The sequence below is a fragment of the Dendrobates tinctorius genome, unplaced genomic scaffold, assembly GCF_039654945.1.
Source record: "Dendrobates tinctorius isolate UK_male_01 unplaced genomic scaffold, ASM3965494v1 ptg000018l, whole genome shotgun sequence".
NCBI classification, from domain to species: Eukaryota; Metazoa; Chordata; class Amphibia; order Anura; family Dendrobatidae; genus Dendrobates; species Dendrobates tinctorius.
The window spans coordinates 8596971-8618318 of record NW_027361686.1 but is presented as its reverse complement, the minus strand read 5'-3'; the positions used below and the strand labels follow the sequence as shown (position 1 = coordinate 8618318).

Genomic DNA, 21348 nt, shown 5'->3' with positions numbered 1-21348 from the left:
GATCTTGATTTCCAAGGTCTAGTGTGAAGTATCCACAATCAATGATGATTTCGGAAGCCATGTCTTCTGCTGGTGTAGGTCCACTGTGTTTTATCAAGACCAAAGTGAGCGCAGCCGTCTAACAGGAAATTTAGAACACTTCATGCCTCCCTCTGCTGACAAGCTTTTTGGAGATGGAAATTACATTCTCCAGCAGGACTTGGCACCTGTCCACATTGCCAAAAGTACCAATTCCTGGTTTACAAAGAACAGTATCACTGTGCTTGATTGGCTAGCAAACTCACCTGACCTTAACCCCATAGAAAATTTATGGGGTATTGTCAAGAGGGAGATGAGAGACACCACCAAACCCAACAATGCAGACGAGCTGAAGGCTGCTATCAAAGCAACCTGGGCTTCCATAACAACTCAGCAGTGCCACAGGCTGATCGCCTCCATGCCACACTGCATTGATGTAGTAATTGATGCACAAGGAGCCCCGACCAAGTATTGAGTGCATTTACTGAACATGCATTTCCTTAGACCAACATTTTGGATTTTAAGATAATTTTTGTAAGCTGGTGTTATAAAGTATTCTAACTTACTGAGATAATGACTTTTGGGTTTTCATTAGTTGTAAGCCATAATCATCAACATCTACAGAAATAAACACTTGAAATACAGCTCTGGCAAAAATTAAGAGACCTCCACATCAAAACCCTGTCATGGGGAGCCCATTCTCCAGACCTGAACCCCATTGAAAACCTCTGGAATTTAATCAAGAGGATGATGGATAGTCACAAGCCGTCAAAAAAAAAAAGAACTGCTTAAATATTTGCACCAGAAGCAGTGTGAAAGACTGGTGGAAAGCATGCCAAGACGCATGAAAGCGGTGATTAAAAATCATGGCTATTCCACAAAATATTGATTTCAGATCTCTTCCTGAGTTAAAACATTTGTATTTTTGTTTCTAAATGATTATGAACTTGTTTTCTTTGCATTATTTGAGGTCTGAAAGCACTGGGTTGTTTTTTTTAATTTTGACCATTTTTCTTTGTCAGAAAAAAATACAAAATTTATTGCTTGGAAATTCGGAGACATGTTGTCAGAAGTTTATAGACTAAAAGATCAATTTACATTTTACTCAAAAATATACCTATAAAGAGAAAAATCAGACAAACTGAACATTTGAAAGTGGTCTCTTAACTTTTGCCACAGCTGTAGATCACTCTGTTTGTAATGACTCTATATAATATATGAGTTTCACTTTTTGCATTGAAGAACTGAAATAAATTAACTTTTTGATGATATTCCAATTTTGTGAGATGCACCTGTATATTCAGCTTCTTCTGTTGCTTCTATCTGTTACTGGTATCTCCTTACTTTTCTATCACTCTGCAACTAGCCCTTAAAGGGAATCTGTCACCAATTTTGGCCGATATGAAGTAAGGCCACCACCTTTCAGGGCTGATATACAGCAATCTATAATGCTGTATAGCTGGCCCTAACCGAACTTGTAAGAAAATAAAAATAACTTTTTTTATACTCACTTGAGGGGCGGTCATGTTCGAGGGGTATCTTCTTACAATCGCCGTCCTTCTGCTTCATGTGGATTACGCGTCCTCACATCATCCACACAATCTCCTTAGCATTGCGCTCCTGCTCACGTGTACTTGTCTGACCTGTGAAAGGCAGAGCAAGGTACTGCATTGCGCATGCGCCGGGGCTCTTTGACCTTTCCCAACGCCTGCTCACTGCAGTACTTTGCTCTGCCTTCAATAGGTCAGAGAAGTACACTTGAGCAGGAGCGCAATGCCGAGGAGATTGTGTGGATGACATAGGGACGCTTCATCCACATGAAGCAAGCAGGAGGACGATGATCGTAAGAAGATGGGAGGTGCCGAACCAAGACCTGCGACGCCCCCAGGACTGGACCGCCCAGTAGGTGAGTATAATAAAAGTTATTTTTCTTCTATTACAGGTCAGGTTGGGGGCAGATGTACAGCATTATAGAATGCTGTATATCAGCCCCGAGAGGTGGTGGCCTTACATCAGGTTGGTCAAAACTGGTGACAGGTTCGCTTTAAAGGGAATCTGTCAGCAGGTATTTCCTACCTCATCTGAGGACAGCTTGATGTAGGCAAAGAGATCCTGAATTCAATGATGCATCATTTATTTTACTGTGTGAAGCAGTTCTGACACAAACAGAGCTTTTAGATTTAGCATGAAGCAGAGTTGAGAAAGCTACCCCCATCGACACCAGGCACAAAGTCCATAGGCAGTAAAGAGCATAGTTGCTGGACAGCGTCTATCTCCTGCTGTCTTCAGAATAAAAATACTGACAGATTCCCTTTAAGGCTCAAAGACCAAGCATGTTAACCCATAGTTTGAGCCAGTGCTATGAACTGACGTTTAAAGACTAATCACTATGCTGCATTTATCTTTGAAAATTCCTTTGATTTTTACAAACCCTCAGACTTGCTGACTAAAGGCCCCGTTACACATAATGATGCCCCACCAAAAATCTGACATTGATGGGATCGCTGGGACATAGTTAGCTGATCGCTGGTGAGCTGTCACATAGACAGCCCCTCCAGCGATCAGGACCAGCGAGCAAGCTGGTTTCCAATGTAAACAGCGGGTATCTAAGAGCCGCGCGGCTCTTAGATACCCGCTGTTTACATTGGAAACCAGCGTCCAGCGTCGCTGATCGCTGGTCTCTCGCTGTCACACGCAGCGATGTGCGCTGGCCAGCAGGAGACCAACGATCAAAAAACGGCCCAGGACGATGGAGCGCGATCAGCGATACCCGGTAGGGGGGCCGGTCGCTGATCCATGTCACACTTAGCGATATCGCTGGCGAGATCTCTGTGGCGTCACAAAATCAGCGATCTCGCTGGCGATATCGCTGTGTGTGACGGGGCCTTTCCCCTCTGTTAGCTATCTGCGGTTAATCCTGTTGTTTGCTGTGAGCACCACGACTGGCCATAGAGACTGTATATATTCATTTTGACATCTACATGTTTATGCTGCTTCAGACCTCCTATTATCTTAATCTGCTTTCCTGGTTCTGTTGGTTCTGCGATTTTCAGCATATCCTGCTTGGTTTTTTTGTCTGCCGCCTAGCTTAACTAGTTAGAATCATATAAAGTAAAGGTTGTAAGGGACCTCCAGGGTCATCGTGTCCAACTCCCTGCTCAAAGCAGGAGACACTAAACCATCTCAGACAGATGTCTGTCCATCCTCTGCTTGAAGATTTCCATTGAAGGAGAAATCACCACCTCTCATGGCACCCTGTGCCAGTCATTGGTCACCCTCACTGTCAAAAAGTTTTTTCTAATATCTTCTTCCTTTCAGGTTCATCCCATTGCTTCTCGTGCTTCCGTGTGCAAATGAGAATAAGGATGATTCATCTACACTGTGATATCTCTTCAGATATTTGTAGACATATATTAAGTCTCCTCTTAGCCTTATTTTTTGCAAGCTGAACATTCCCAGATACTTTAACCATTCCTCGTAGGACATTCTTTGCAGTCCGCTCACCATTCTGGTTGCTCTTCTCTGAACTTGCTCCAGTTTTTCTATGTTTTATTAAAATGTGGTGCTCAGAACTGGACACAATTTTCCAGATGAGGCCTGACCAAGGAGGAGTAGAGGGGGATAATTACTTCATGTTATCTAAACTCTATGCTTCTCTTAATATATCCTAGAACAGTTCACCTTTTTGCTGCTACAGCCCACTGTTTACTCATGTACAGTTAGTAATCTATTAGAATACCCAAGTCTTTTTCACACGTGCTGTTGCTTAGTTATATTCTTCCCATTCTATCGATGTAATTTTTGTTTTTCCTGCCCAGATGTAAAATTTTGCATTTTTCCCTGTTAAATACCATTCTATTAGTCACTGCCAATTGTTCCAGCTTATCTAAATCCTTCTGAATCCTTTGTCTGTCTTCTCTAGTGTTAGTTATCCCTCCTACCTTTGCATCATCTTCAAATTTGACTAGTTTGCCTTCAGTTCCCTTATCTAGATCATTTCTAAAAATGCTGAACAACACTGGGGCCAGTACAGAGCCTTGTGGTACCCCACTTTAACCCCTTAGTGACGGGGCCAATTTTTTAAATTCAGACCAATGTCACTTTATGTGGTGATAACTCTGGAATGCTTCAACAAATCCCATTGATTTTGAAAATGTTTTTTATGGCATATTATAATTTATGATAATGGTAAATTTAGGTTGATATGTTTTGTATTTATAAAAAATATCAGAAATTTGACAAAAATGTAAAAAAATTGCAATTTTCAAACTTTGAATGATTATCTCTTTAATCCAGATAGTCATACCACACAAATACATTAATATATAACATTTCCCACATGTCTGCCTTACATCAGCACCATTTTTAAAACGCTAATTTATTTTGTTAGCATTTTAGGAGGTTTAAAAATGTAGCAGTAATTTTTCATTTTTTCAAGGAAATTTACAAAATGTATTTTTTTTGAGGGACCTATCCAGGTTTGAAGTGACTTTGGGGGTCTTATATATTGTAAAACCCAACACAAGTGATACCATTTTAAAAACAGTGCCCCCTAACATGTTAAAAACTTCTGTCAAACAGTTTATTAATCCTTCAGGTAATTTTCAGGAATTAATGCAAAGTGGTATAGCAGGAATGAAAAAGTATATTTTTACCGCCTAAATGTTGCTAACTTCTGAACTGACCGGGAGACTCTAAGGCCACTATTTGGCCATGAACTGCTATGGCAAATATCAGGACCACACAATCATGATCTCGGTGTGTCAATTAGATTAAAGCGGAAGCCCCAACAATCTATTAACCATTTACTTGATGTGGTCACTTTTGACAGCAACAACTAAGGAGTTAAACAGATATGGATAATGCCAACACTGATCGTTTGTTATACAGCAAATTGTCAGCTATATTGTACAGGTGACAGCTGCTGGATTGTCACCTGTATGGGGATGATATTCTGTTATATCTCAGGTTAGTAAAAAGACGTATTGGCCGTCATTAAGTGGTTAAACACTTTTCCAATTGGATATGCAACCATTTATTACCATTCTTTGAGTTATGAATCCACAAAACTGTTGCCTTGCTAATCCCATACTTGGTAATTTTTCAACAAGGATAGTATGAGATACTTTATCAAATGCTTTACTGAAGTCAAGATATACCATATCTACAGCATTTCCCTGATCCATCCAGTCAGTGATTCCACCATAGAAGAAAATTAGATTAGTCTGGCATAACTTGCTTGCCTCAAACCCGTGCTGGCTCTGGTTAATTACTATATTCTTATTCAAGTACTTACATACATGCTGTGTAATAATTTGTTCAAAGAACTTTCTTGGTATAGAAGTAAGACTGTCTGGCCTGTAATATCCTGGCTCCATCTTCTTTCCTTATTTGAAAATAAGGATAACATTTTCCCTTCTCCAATCTTCTGTGACTTCTCATATTCAGGATTTTTCAAAGATTCAGGCAAGTGGTTCTGCAATTTCCTCTGCTATCTCTTGCAGTACCCTAGGATGTAATTTATCTGGACCAGGAGATTTAAATTCATTTAAATTAGCTAATCGTTCCCTCGCTATCTCTTTGTTTATAGATAGTGTGGATTCTTCTATAGCACAGTGAAGATCAGTTGATGTTAAAATTGCTTTCTTAGAGAACACAGATGCAAAATAGCAAGATAAAAGTTAGTTCTTCTCATCATTTTTGACCACTACACCCTTTTTATCCTGTAAAAATCCTAGAGCATCTTTGACTTTTTTTTTGCTTTTGACATACCCCCCAAATTATATTTTATTGCTCTTGGTCTTCCTTGCAAGCTTCGCTTCATTACTGGCTTTAGCTCCTCTAACTGTCACCCTGCATTCCCTGCAGACAGCATAATATACTTCTTTAGATATTTCCCCTTCTTCATTAGATATACTTTTTTTTCCTTTTTAGCAAGTGTTGAAGTCCTTGTTCATCCATCCTAGTCTCTTTAAATGCTACAAATTCTTCCTTCTTTTCAGGATTGTTACTAATTGTGTAGTGAGAATTTAATTTACTAAAATCTCCCATCCTACTTTGACATTTCTGTCCTTTAGATCATCCAGCCATTGGACCTTTCCTACCCTCTTTCTATGTCCATTAAAATCTGCCTTTTTGAAGCCCAACCTTTGGAATCCTCACTGGTCTTCCTCCTCTTGCAATCCAAAATTTGAGGATAGCACGATTGCTGGCTCCTAAATTCCCAGTCACCTTTACTTCCTCAACCATTTCCTCCCTATTGGTAAAAATGAGGTCCAAAATGGCAGTTCCTCCTATTTTCTCTTCTACCTTTTGAAAGATAAAGTTGTCAGCAAGAGAAGATAAGAATTTTCTGGACCATTATTTTTGCCTGAAAGACATTCCCAACAAATATCTGGATAGATAAAATCTTTCATGATCACTATGTCGTACTTTTTTTTGAGAAGAAAGACATCTGATGTAAAAACCTACAATAGTGTATTTTCTGTTCTTCTTTCCTTGTATTCTTACCCAAGCAGTTTCTACAGAGCTACCATTCACTGAAGCTTGGATCTCTCTGAAGATATACAGTTTCCTAACATACAGTGCAACACCTCCTCCACTTTTGTTAAGCCTGTTTCTAATAAATAAGTTGTAGCCTTCAAGATTTGTATTCCAATCATGTGTGTCATCACACCAAGTTTCAGTGATTCCTATGACATCATATCTCGCTTCCTGTATTAGCAGCTCCATTTCTCCTTGTTTCCCATGTTCTGTGCATTTGTATAAACACATTTTAGTTTGTAGTTGGCTTCTCTTGTTCCTTTTTTTTCATACAGAGTTTGTTGTTTTTATTCTTTATTTCCACTTCCAATAGCTGGGTTCTCAAAAGAATTCATTAGCTGCATACCTTTTCCTGTTCGTATATTTCCCATCCCATCTAATTTAAATCTATCCTGATGATTGTAGCAAAGCATTTACCAAATATGTGTTTTCTTGTTTTCCTAAGATGCAACACATCTGTAGCAAGGAGTCCATTGTACAGGCAATTCACTCCTTGGTCAAGAAACCCAAAATGTTGCTGATGGGACCATCGACATAACCATTTGTCAGGATTCTCTGGTCCACATGCCTCCAGTCTGCTATCCCAACGACATGGGTCTTTGTGTAAACCATGAACTGCAGCTTTGTGAATTCTCTTCTTTAGGTGAGCCTAATAGGAACCATATTAAGGGGCTCCTTAAAGTGTCTCTCCATCAGATTGTAGCTTATGCAGAAAGGACAACCGGGATGTTATGGTGTTACTAAAACAAGGGCCCAAGGTTAGATAACAACAATGACAACAGGATGAGATCCATTCGGCTAAATAATATTAGTCTTACTTTATTTTATTTATATTATTAAAAAATAATGTATTTTATGTTAAAAGACAAAAATGGTCAATAACAATTTAATCCCTGTATGATGGTTTATGTACTTTTTTGTACATCTACAGTACATATGATCATTTTCATACTAATGTCTTACCCTCTGGTCACAGTAGGGGGCGCTGTCTGATGCTGACATATCATAATATGATGTTTGTATCGGCAGTGTTATAATCTCCTCTTCGGCTTTCACAGGGTCCAAGTGCACAACCTGATGGGATAGTGATATACATAAACGCTTCTGCACTTCTTCTGCTACAACTTTTATGTCTATTACATAACGATCATGGAAAATTTACAGGCAGAGTTTTATTTTTTATCTTTCATCACATTTTATCATTTTGTAATTTGTTAGCTTAAGCAGGATAACTCTTTTTTATTGCTTTGCAAGTTTTGCTTCTTTCCACTCAGGACATCTAAAACTAGGGAAGATAAAAATTTGCAGTAATTTTTCTTGAAAGCAGTGATCTAATGATTTGCTTTGGGACTTATCGCTTTGAAATAGTTCTACAAAACTAATAATGTAAGAAAACCCTCAAAACTTTATTTTACTATATATAAAATATACATTTGCTCTACACACAATGGGCTAGATGATAGAAGCTTTCATGCCAGACTCATGAAAACTCTGAAAAGTTGCAAAATGTAGGTGCTACTTGGAGTTGTGTCAATAATTTGTGACTTTGGTGTTTTCACTCCTGTTTCTCCTAGCTCAAATAAAATTCATAACAGGTTGTGGCATTCCCTATGCCAGATATCTCACTCCAGTACCTGACTGGAGTAAGATCTGTGGTACGCTTGCCACCAGATTCATGAAGAGGCAAGCATCTAACTCCAGCGCGTTCTTGATGAATCGCACCCAAAATCTATAGGAGAACTAAATACATTCCTCTTTATCTGCACAACTTTGTAGACAAATTTCTTACACTGAGATCGAGCAGGCTGGGTAATTGTATTGTAAAAGAGTAATTAAACTTTTATTTAGTTTTTAATCATTTTTACCAGCCTGGAAAGTTATGAAACTTCTGCAAATCACTTTAGTAATTGGCTTCCAAACCTCTACTTTTTAATGGTCTATTACCTTGCTTTAGTTGCACTGGTATCAAAACATAATCCTTTGGAGTACAGAAGTTGGTAGTGATGGCGCAGCACCCGTCTCCTCTTCTAAGTTGCTGCATGGAAGAACAATCTCCTGCAGCATCTTCTCCTCAGAGTTAGGACTCGCTCACACAAGTGTATAACACGGCCTGATGTTTTGTCAGAGAGCACTCAGCCCAATGTTATACTGTGGGGCAGGTCAGATCAATGATTATTTTCTCATGCCGAGATTCATCATGAGAAAACAATCACAACATGCTGCGAGTGCTTCCGAAAACTGGATCCCACGTATACAAGTCTATGGGTGTATGTAAAACAACAAACTGAACTTGGATGTCATCCAAGTGCAGTCCGATCACCGTGGACACCTGCAATAGAGGAGATGGAGAAATTACTTTCTCTGTCTCCTCCTCAGAGCACTGAAACTTTGATAACATTCACCGCAGATTTTGGGCCTAGGGTCATTTGATATAGCATTCTTTATCTTCTTTATAGTATTCTTTAGAGAAAATCATTGGATACTACTTGCCAGTATGATCGAGCCCTTGCTGAACCAATCCAGTCACTGATATCATCTGTACTCCAAATGAGTACATTCTGCTATCAGTGCAGCTGAAGGCGGCCAATAGAATGGGAAAGGAGAAGAGTTTTGAATGCTACTTACATTCAATTTTTACATTAATCAAGACAACTCCCCTAATAAATTGATTTGCAAAATTTCATAACATAAATTATTATTTACAGGTATTTTACAATGTATTTACCCCTTTTCACTAAAGTTCTACAAAAGCTTGCTGCCCTCAACCACTATAACAAGTAAAAACTGCTTTTAGGGCATATACCCATCTAGTATGTCTAGGAGATATCCTTTAGTCATGCTCTGCAGCGGGTCATCCCCTCTTTTTCAATGGGAAGTCCTTTTTTCTCTTTGCTATTCCAGCATTGCACCTGCCATTACCCAATAGCTCGTCTACCCAGTACTGTTATTCCTGCATGGATTTTGATAGATAGGAAAGCAGGCCAGAGAGATAAAATCCTGCTCCCTCTTCCTGTAACCTGTCTTGGTGGATTACACTTTACAACAGGCAATAGGATACGAGTTACATGAATGGGAGACACTAGGTAGCCAGCTTCTGTGGGTGATTTTTTTGGGGGGCTAAGCGAATACAGTCATATGTTAAAGTTTGGGCACCCCTATTAATGTTAACCTTTTTTCTTTATAACAATTGAGGTTTTTGCAACAGCTATTTCAGTTTCATATATCTAATAACTGATGGACTCAGTTATATTTCTGGATCCAAATGAGGTTTATTGTACTAACAGAAAATGTGCAATCTGCATTTAAACAAAATTTGACCGGTGCAAAAGTATGGGCACCCTTATCATTTTCTTGATTTGAACACTCCTAACTAGAGTTGAGCGATACCGTCCGATACTTCAAAGTATCGTATCGGATGGTATCGGCCGATCTTTAAAAAAAGTATCGGTATCGCCGATTCCGATACCGGAAGTCCCATTCAAGTCTATGGGACTTCCGGTATCGGAATAAGAAAAACCCTTTCCTGCCCTTGTACAGCCTCTCTGGGGTCTGTACGGGCCTTTCGGGGGGCTGTGCCGGCCTGCCAGGGGGTCTGTGCAGGCTCCGGGGGTCTGTGCCGGCCTGCCGGTGGTCTGTGCAGGCTCCGGGGGGCTGTGCCGGCCTGCCGGGGGGCTGTGCCGGCCTGCCGGGGGGCTGTGCAGGCTCCGGGGGGCTGTGCCGGCCTGCCGGGGGGCTGTGCCGGCCTGCCGGGGGGCTGTGCCGGCCTGCCGGGGGGCTGTGCAGGCTCCGGGGGTCTGTGCAGGCATCGTCCGATGGGACTACAAGTCCCATCGGGCGATGCCTGCTACCATGACAGTGATTGACACATTAGCCAATGATGGGACAGTAGTAGTCCCATCATCCGGCTAATGTGTTAAATGTAAAAAAAAAAAAAATACTACATACATACTACATACATACTACATGCATGCTACATACATACTACATGCTACATACATACTACATATATACTACATGCATGCTACATACATACTGCATGCTACATGCATGCTACATACATACTACATACATACTACATGCTACATACATACCACATATATACTACATACATACTACATGCATGCTACATACATACTACATGCTACATACATACTACATATATACTACATGCATGCTACATACATACTGCATGCTACATGCATGCTACATACATACTACATACATACTACATGCTACATACATACCACATATATACTACATACATACAATACATTCATACAATACATACATAGACATACAGTACATATAACATAGAGTAACATACTTACCAATACTTGTCACATTGTTCCCCGAAGCCATTGTCTTTCCGGAATAAATATTAACATAACAAACCACAAAAATACTCACCCACGATCCGAAGCAGTCCACGAGTGTGTCCCACGACGATCTTGGGTAGAGAACTGCAGCATCAGATGATGCTGCCGTTCTCTACGGGCTGCAGGAATCCAATGACGGAAGGTAGGTATCCTTCCGCACTGTATTCCTCCGCCACTTAAAAAAAAAAAAGTCCCTAGTCTCACTTTATGCCATTGCTGTGTGGGAAATTCCCACGCAGCAATGGCATAAAGTGAGACTAGGGACTTTTTTTTTTTTAAGTGGCGGAGGAATACAGTGCGGAAGGATACCTACCTTCCGTCATTGGATTCCTGCAGCCCGTAGAGAACGGCAGCATCATCTGATGCTGCAGTTCTCTACCCAAGATCGTCGTGGGACACACTCGTGGACTGCTTCGGATCGTGGGTGAGTATTTTTGTGGTTTGTTATGTTAATATTTATTCCGGAAAGACAATGGCTTCGGGGAACAATGTGACAAGTATTGGTAAGTATGTTACTCTATGTTATATGTACTGTATGTCTATGTATGTATTGTATGTATGTAGTATATATGTGGTATGTATGTAGTATGTATGTAGTATATATGTAGCATGTATGTAGTATGTATGTGGTATGTATGTAGCATGTAGTATGTATGTAGCATGCATGTAGCATGCATGTAGTATGTATGTAGTATGTATGTAGCATGCATGTAGTATGTATGTAGTATGTATGTAGTATGTATGTAGCATGCAGTATGTATGGAGCATGTATGTAGTATGTATGTAGTATGTATGTAGCATGTAGTATGTATGTAGCATGTAGTATGTATGTAGCATGCATGTAGTATATATGTAGTATGCATGTAGCATGCATGTAGTATGTATGTAGTATGTATGTAGTATGTATGTAGCATGCAGTATGTATGTAGCATGTATGTAGTATGTATGTAGTATATATGTAGTATGTATGTAGCATGCATGTAGTATGTATGTAGCATGTAGTATGTATGTAGCATGCATGTAGTATGTATGTAGCATGTATGTAGTATGTATGTAGTATATATGTAGTATGTATGTAGCATGTAGTATGTATGTAGCATGCATGTAGTATGTATGTAGTATTTTTTTTTTTTTTTTTTTAACATTTAACACATTAGCCGGATGATGGGACTACTACTGTCCCATCATTGGCTAATGTGTCAATCACTGTCATGGTAGCAGGCATCGCCCGATGGGACTTGTAGTCCCATCGGACGATGCTTGCACAGACCCCCGGACATCAGCACAGCCCCCCGGCAGGCCGGCACAGCCCCCCGGCAGGCCGGCACAGCCCCCCGGCAGGCCGGTACAGACCCCCACAGGGTGCACAGACCACCGGCAGGCCGGCACAGCCCCCCGGCAGGCCGGCAGAGACCCCGGGCAGTCCACACAGCCCCCCGGCAGGCCGGCACAGCCCCCCGGCAGGCCGGCAGAGACCCCCGGAAGGCCCGAAATGACGGCGCATCATGATGCGCACACACCGCGCATCATGATGACGTCAGGCCGTCAATCAACTGAACTTCCGATTCCGATGCCGAATTCCGATATTGAAAAAATATCGGAAGTCGGTATCGGAATTCCGATACAGCAAGTATCGGCCGATACCCGATACTTGCGGTATCGGAATGCTCAACACTACTCCTAACTACTTTTTACTGACTTCCTGAAGCACTAAATTGGTTTTGTAACCTCATTGAGCTTTGAACTTCATAGCCAGGTGTATCAAATCATAAGAAAAGGTATTTAAGGTCGCCACTTGCAAGTAGTTCTCCTATTTGATTCTCCTATGAAGAGTGGCATCATGGGCTCCTCAAAACAACTCTCAAATGATCTGAAAACAAAGATTATTCAACATAGCTTTTCAGGGGAAGGATACAAAAAGTTGTCTCAGAGATTTAACCTGTCAGTTTCCACTGTGAGGAACATAGTAAGGAAATGGAAGAACACAGGTACAGTTCTTGTTAAGCCCAGAAGTGGCAGGCCAAGAAAAATATCAGAAAGGCAGAGAAGAAGAATGGTGAGAACAGTCAAGGACAATCCACAGACCACCTCCAAAGACCTGCAGCATCATCTTGCTGCAGATGGTGTCACTGTGCATCGGTCAGCAATACAGCACACTTTGCACAAGGAGAAGCTGTATGGGAGAGTGATGCGAAAGAAGCCGCTTCTGCAAGCACGCCACAAACAGAGTCGCCAGAGGTCTGCAAAAGCACATTTGGACAAGCCAGTTACATTTTGGAAGAAGGTCCTGTGGACTGATGACACAAAGATTGAGTTGCTTGGTCATACAAAAAGGCGTTATGCATGGAGGCTAAAAAACACAGCATTCCAAGAAAACACTTGCTACCCACAATAAAATTTGGTGGAGGTTCCATCATGCTTTGGGGCTGTGTGGCCAATGCCGGCACCGGGAATCTTGTTAAAGTTGAGGGCCGCATGGATTCAACTCAGTATCAGCAGATTCTTGACAATAATGTGCAAGAATCAGTGATGAATTTGAAGTTACGCAGGGGATGGATATTTCAGCAAGACAATGATCCAAAACACCGCTCCAAATCTACTCAGGCATTCATGCAGAGGAACAATTACAATGTTCTGGAATGGCCATCCCAGTCCCCAGACCTGAATATCATTGAACATCTGTGGGATGATTTGAAGCGGGCTGTCCATGCTCGGAGACCATCAAACTTAACTGAACTGGAATTGTTTTATAAACAGGAATGGACACAAATACCTTCATCCAGGATCCAGGAGCTCATTAATAGCTACAGGAAGTGACTAGAGGCTGTTATTTTTGCAAAAGGAGGATCTACGAAATATTAATGTCACTTTTATGTTGAGGTACCCATACTTTTGCAAAGGTCAAATTTTGTTTAAATGCAGATTGCACATTTTCTGTTAGTACAATAAACCTCATTTGAATCCAGAAATATAACTGAGTCCATCAGTTATTAGATAAATGAAACTGAATTAGCTGTTGCAAAAACCAAAATTGTTATAAAGAAAAAAGGTTAACATTAATAGGGGTGCCCAAACTTTAACATATGACTGTATAATATTTTATAAAATGGGTTGCAGGATATTTAGCACATCATCTATCACGTCAGATCAAGTTGACTGACTATACAATGGCAACAAGAAACATGCTAGCCAAAATGTATGATTTATGCCATTGATTTTAGACCCCATATTGCATATGCTACTCTATAAGCAAGTAAAAACTTCCTCTCATAATTTACATCAATTTTTAATCTAATATATAAATACTTTTAAAACTGCTCACAGGTAATAAAATATTATGGTATGAACTATCAATTTGATGCCAGAAATGAATACCCTTCTATTATATAATTTTTTTTAATAATGTACATTAAATACCCATATTCAAAAGATAGATAATATATAGATAAATCAACATGAATAAACATCGCTGGTAGTGTAAGGGTTAATCACAACTGTATTGTTGGAGATTTTTTATGTAATGTATGATTTGTCCAGTAGAAGGCACTTGGAGCTCAGGGATTTTGTCAGATGGTGGGTGATTGAGAAGAGTCAAAGGAGAGTTCGGGTAGTGAAGTTGCGGATCCTCGGAGAAAGTTGTTGGTGACTTTGGGACACGTTTTCGGCTTGACATGAGCCAACTTGGTGAGGACAACCAAGTATACAGCATCTTGGGCTAGGCCACATGAGATCTTATCTCTAAGGATTTAGGGAAGCCCTTTGCTGGAGAGATCGGTATTCCCTAAGAGCTTCAAGACAGCGTTTCTGATTATTCAGGACTCAGCCCAGCAAAGCTCCTTCTGCTTCAGTCTCAGAATGTACTAGTACCATCTTACATCTGAATATGTATGAGCGTGTATAAATAACCTTATAGAAGTCCAGTTAGTTAGGAGAAAATGCCTCTTCTGTAAGAGACACTTCAGAAACTGCTCCGAATAGATGATCACAACACTTTAGTTTTATTGATTTATGCATAGAAAGGGCGAATTGTGTTGTATTTTTGTCCCATATAACTAAAATCTGTTAAAATGTCCCAGTGTATAGTCTTAGTAAGTGTTATAGAGAGTTCATGCTGTCATTGTATTTGTTACTTATACACTGTTTACCTGCCATCCTTTCCATTGTTTTATTAACTGGTTATTATCTAACCTTTGTATGTCTGCTGATTGTTGCTGCACCCCTCAATCTGTGTCCGTCCTTTGTCCACGTTTCAGTAGGATAAAGAAGAGCTCAACAGAGGGCATAGTATTAATGCAGGAATAGGGGAGGTTCAAGTAGATAGTTTGCAGAAAGGGCTCCTGCCAGGAACACGGATTTATCTTTACATCGCTTATCTTTTAAATAAAGGGTATTTTAATGTATATCAATAATGATTTATATTTTAATAGTAGGGTATTCTTTTCTGGCATAATTTACATACATGTACTCAGCTTTTTACTGGGGGTTGTCATGAGAGAAATCCAATCATTGCGCTCAAAACAGAAAATTTTGGAAATAGCTATATCCACTTTACTCTGTTTTCATTCCCCGTCTTTCTGCGCAACCTTTTCACACCTCTCTACACTTGATTCCCTGCCTTTTAACCTTGTAATATCTGGATTTCATGAGCGTTCTGGCACTTGTGGCAGGGCACATGAGATTTGTTGACCATTTGGGAAGATCTGGCAATGATCAAATTTCAAAGTAGCCAAGTCTTTTTCTGGATCCCAGTTTCACCAAATACCTGAATGTCATGTGCCGTTAGATGCGTCTTCATCTCTACTCTCTTCTTTGGTGGAGGAGCTGGTTTATGAGATGGAGGGAGATCTGCCCTAAAAGTGACAAAGTAACGCATTACTGACACGTCATGATAAACTGATGATGTCCGTAAGAATAGGATAGATCGATCTACTTCAAAGTGCAAATATAAAAAGCAATCAATCACACTCAAGTCCTGATTGCCTAACGTTTATAGGTCTGATCATATAGTATAAGGAATTGGCTGCCATGGAGTAAATTTACTATAATATGAAAGATTATTACAGTTTAGTTCTGTAAACTTGACAACAAAAACAGGTTTATCATGAATGCTATTGGACTGATACTGGAAGTGTGTCAGCCCTTGATGGTTTAAAACCTGAAATATTGTAATTTTCTTATAATGCCCATGCTCCTAAACATATTTGGTCTCTAAGTAAAAAAATAAAAATAACCCTTATACTTACTTCACCTCTCCGGCCCCACTGCTCCTCACCGTCTGGTCCTTTACCACATCTTCAGATTACGGCCGCTCGTGCTGAAATTCCTGGGTCTCTCACATTGGGTTGGGACTTCCGGATTTGATGAATCCAAAGTGGGTGTGTGCACATGTACGTACATTGTCAGGGTGCTCGCCATGATGTTATGATGCCGTGACCTTTTATACGATTTTGCAGAACCCTCCCGGGCCCTCATCAATGCCAGAAGCATTGGCTAAGGCCTCTTTCACACATCCAGTTTGTGCCGTCAGGCACAATCCGGCATGTGTGTAAAAAAACGGATCCGTTTTTTTTTTTAACGCCGGATGTGTTTTTTTGTCATTGAGAAACACATGCGCCGGATTGAGCTGCATGTGCTTCCATTTGTTCCAGTTTTTACTGGATCCGGCAGAATTCTCCCGTCTGGCGGCCAGACAGGACGCATGCTGCAGCGTTTTTTAGTCCGGCGCAAAAAGCCGGACATGACCGGATGCAGCCCTCCCGGCTCTCCAGGACAATGTTACTCTATGGCACATTACGGCCGCCGGATCAGGCTTATACCTGATCCGGCCGCCGCATGCACCATTTGACCCTGTGCGCATGCCCGGAGCGCTCTCTCTCTCCTTCCTCTCTCTCTCCTCTCTCTCTCTCCTCACCGGCCTCGCTTTTCTTCCCTTCTCTCCTCACCGGCCTCGCTTTTCTTTCCCGCTCTCATCACCGGCCTCGTTTTTCTTCCCCGCTCTCCTCACCGGCCTCGCTTTTCTTCCCCGCTCTCCTCACCGGCCTCGCTTTTCTTCCCCGACTTCTTCACAGCTAATCCGGCGCCGTAAGTTGCGCCGCATACCCTGCGTTCCCAGCCGCATCCGGCTCTCCATCTTTTCGCCGCACCATGCCGGATTTCCAATGTCGGATGTGTGAAAGAGGCCTTAGTGTGCATAGCCCGGGGATTTCAGCACGAATAGTGAAGATACGGTGAGGACCAGATGGGTGAAGTTTAAGGTTCCAAAGAGGTGAGTATAAGGATTTTTTTTAAAGATTTTGATAGACTCTTTCAATTTAGAAAAATGGCAGCCACCACTTTGCTGAAGCCATATGGAAGCAAATTACTAAAAATTTCACATTTTGGTGAATGTGGAAATGCGAGTAGAATTAGTTTCCGCTCTAATTCTAATTTATTCGCTCATCTCTAAAGGTGAGTACCATTATGTTTAAACCTCATTAAGAAGGAATAATTTATTGGGACTGAAATAGTATACAGGAATCAATCCATTAAGAAGCTAATGAGGCTTCGGAAGCTAACTCTGCCAATTATGGTTTTTTTATTTAGTTATTGGGAAACTATAGCTAGAATATAAAGAAGCATAAAAAACCTGGAATAAAAACACACAATAAACCAATGTAATATGTGCAGGAGAACTTGTCATTCATTGTCACTGCTTACATTGAAGTTGCTGTAAAACACTGAAATATTTCCTAGATTATTGTGACCATTTTGTAATTTGGAAACAAATTGAGATAAAGGAAAATGCCACAAAAATGGTCAATATTTTCCTGAAAAGTGTTCTATCAAAGTTACGTGGAGGCATGAAGAAAAAAAAGAAGATCTGCAGCATTTTTTATAACAAAATCTCTATAGTTTGCTGCAGATTTTACTGCTATGATTTTTTCTGTGAAACTTTCGGTGCAATCAATCTGTTGATGTATTCTAACTCACAGAATGTACCTTAGTACAAATCTTAATGCCAAATATCAGGGCCAAAAATGTAATATATAGCATATTAAATATGTCTAGTATAACATCATTGCAGTATTTGTCCTCCTCAGGGGCGGATACAGGCAGAGGAGGCCCCTGTGCGATGACAATAAATGCCCCTTGAGTACATTAGTGTTGTCTGAGACGGAAGCTGCGGGAAGATGGAAGTTGACCCACCTGACCTTGTTGGACATAAAATATGTCCGCCCTTGGTCTGTATGGTGCCGCATTCTGCTCATCAGCTCCAATGGGGTCAAGTGTTTTTAAAAGAATGGACCGATGATCAGAACAATGATGGATGCAGGGTTTGCAACGGAACCCGAGCCCTCCAGACTATGGGGGCCCAAAAGGTCCCCTTGCCCCATATGAAAAGACTATTACTAATAAATAATTGAGGTAGTTGAGGGCCCCGTATTTTGCAAACAAATTTCACGTTACACCATCGTTTCTCTAATTATTTGTTTGGCAATTCGGCTTTTTCTTTCCATAAGGTTAGTCACAGCTAAAGGGGTCTCAAAAAAACATTTAGAGAATTGGATGAGAACCTTGTTGGCACGTGACAGCTGCTCATGTTGGAAATAGAGGGGGATATTGACAGTGTGCGCATTGCATACTGTCATGCTTCAGCAGTGCAGTCACACAGAGTGACTACAGAAATTTTTTTTGATCGTGGAAAACCCCTTTAATGCCCCCCCCATTTCAATCTAATAATCATATTAATGGTTATTGAGGAGAGAATGTCTTTTATAGTGAACATCTTCATCCATGGACGGTCCATTGGTTCTATGTCGACACTTTATTTGTTTCTCATAGTGATGTCACAGTTGAAACAGTAACACGTCTACAGTTGCGGATGGGTGGAAAAAGTAATACATAAAATAATATTCAGCTGTAGAGTGTAACACTCACATGTCGCTGTCTGTGTCAGATCGCTGCTTCTGCTTTTTCTTTTTCACCAGAATGGCGCTCACGGCAACAGTGATTATAATAAGAGCTGTCACCACTCCCCCGAGGATCCCAAGCAGACTTCCGGACAGACCCTGAGGTAGAGGCTTATCTGAAAAAAGCATCATTGAGTACAGCGTTAATAAAGTTGAGTAATGGAAATAATCGTTATCATTGCTACTCGTCCATTTTTGCCACTAATAGAATTGTTGCCAGCCTCTGTCAATAATGGCTTGTGGTTCCTATAGTATCACAGTATTCCCCTTTACTCATCACCATGTCTAATGTCATCAGCAATGATGATCCGTATGTGAGAAATATATTTTTCAGTTCGAAAGTCTCATTTAATCATTTTTAGTTGATTTTTTAGCACTTTCTACTAATTTTGGAAGGTTTCAAAAATTCCATTGCATTGTTAGCATTAAAGGAGAATATAGAGGAAACCCAGAGGCTTCAGCATGGGCTGCAGAATGATGACGGGTTCACAACTGGCAAAGGCCAATGAAGCCTCCATGTTTCTTTTCTGTCTTCCCTTATGTCCGTGTCCTGTCCTGCTCCTACTCCATACCCCCAGCAGAACTGCTGCCCATATCTAAGCAAAAGCTTCACCACTGTGCAAATGGATTTACATGTGATGCATGTATATGTCACTTTTACATTACTATTTTTTTGTTTTGGCTTTAGCATTAAAGGGAACCTGTAATGTTCCAAATACTACTAACCTCTAGATATAGGGGTCAATCTGCAGGTTAATAATGTTACAAAGCTACTGTAATGTAATTAGAAGTATTTCAAACGTAAAAGTATTATTTTATTAATTTTTGCCTCCATTGGGCTGCTGGTAATCTGTGCTAGCTAATAAAATAATACCATCTTCCTACTGCTCCTGAAGAACAAATCAAGATGTTTCACAAAGTTGCTTATTTCATGTGTAGTATTAATTTTTTAAGTACAAAATAAAATGACGTTTACACTCTGATGGTGGGACATTGCATCCGCATTCATTTGTCTTTTTTTACAAAAATCAATAGTTCAGAACATATGCCAAATTTACTATAGGAATCAAATGTTACGTAGGGAAAATAAGTTGTTTTCAGCACTGACCATAAAAATCAATCCTTAAGGTATGTAACTATGGGCATTCCTAGACGTGAAAAAAAAATGCTTTTTTTCACCACTTGTCCTAATGGTGGAAGCCTTGTGTACTACGTCCTTTGCCAGAGCTATTGATCGTCTGGCACCGGCCGCGCACACCTGCCGCTGGTAAGAATGCCCATATTTGTTTGTGTGCGCTCCGTATAAAGGAGCCGGGCTTTGTTTTATGGAATTGTCATTTCATATTGAGCCGATCTCTTTTCACAAACTACTCCACCGGGCCCGGCTGTTGTGGTTCCACAATGGTTTTCTCATATCATGTCCTAGAAAAATGAGATTATTTCTGTGTGAAGAGGCTTTATGTGTACTGAGAAATCATGTGAATGTTTGTGTAACTGAAGGATAAAAATCTCTCAATTTGACAAGCTGGGCTGCCGTCATAAAACAAGCGATAGCTTATTGCATGATGTATATATCAAATATGTCTTATACTCAAACTAAAATATCTCATGTGCCTTATATATCATACATATTACCCATACATACTGTATCTATATATTCCCCATTCATACAGCATATTACACATACATACTGCATCATATACGTTACCCATACATACTGTATCTATATATTCCCCATTCATACAGCATATTACCCATACATACTGCATCATATACGTTACCCATGCACACTGTATCCTATATATTATCCATACATACTGTATCATACATATTACCCACACATACTGCATGATATATATTATCCATACATACTGTATCATATGTATTACTCAAACATACTGTATCATATATATTACCAGTACATGCTGTATCAGACATATTGCCAATACATACTGTATCATATATTTAGCCCATACACACTTTTTCATATATACTACCCATACCTATTGTATATTACCCATACATACTGTATCATACATATTACCCATACATACTGCCTCATATGTTACCCATGCACACTGCATCCTATATATTACCCAAACATACTGTATATTATCCATACAAACTGTATCATATACTGTATATTACCCATACTTACGGCATCATACATATTACCCATACATATTGCATAATATATATCCCATACAAACTGCATGATATACAGTATATTACCGATACATATTGTATCATATGTATAACTCATACACACTGTATCATATATTACACATAAATACTGTATATTACCATACATACTGTATATTACCATACATCCCATATCATATATAACCCATACATCCCATATCATATATAACCCATACATACTGTATATTACCCATACATACTGTATCATATATTACCCTTATATACTGTGTATTACCCATACACACTGTATCATATATTCC

The 21348-nt window shown here is 40.1% G+C and overlaps 1 protein-coding gene across 3 annotated transcripts in view; it reads right to left on the bottom strand.

The window, feature by feature from the left end:
- Positions 1–21348, bottom strand: part of NECTIN1 (nectin cell adhesion molecule 1) — a 542625-nt gene that overhangs the window by 79226 nt on the left and 442051 nt on the right. For all 3 annotated transcript variants that reach the window (XM_073566434.1, XM_073566431.1, XM_073566433.1), the window contains 3 exons: positions 18855–19002; positions 15700–15787; positions 7525–7635 (listed from right to left, as the gene is read on the bottom strand). In XM_073566434.1, coding sequence (XP_073422535.1) covers positions 7525–7635; positions 15700–15787; positions 18855–19002 — 347 coding nt within the window. The remainder of the gene's footprint in view (positions 1–7524; positions 7636–15699; positions 15788–18854; positions 19003–21348) is intronic.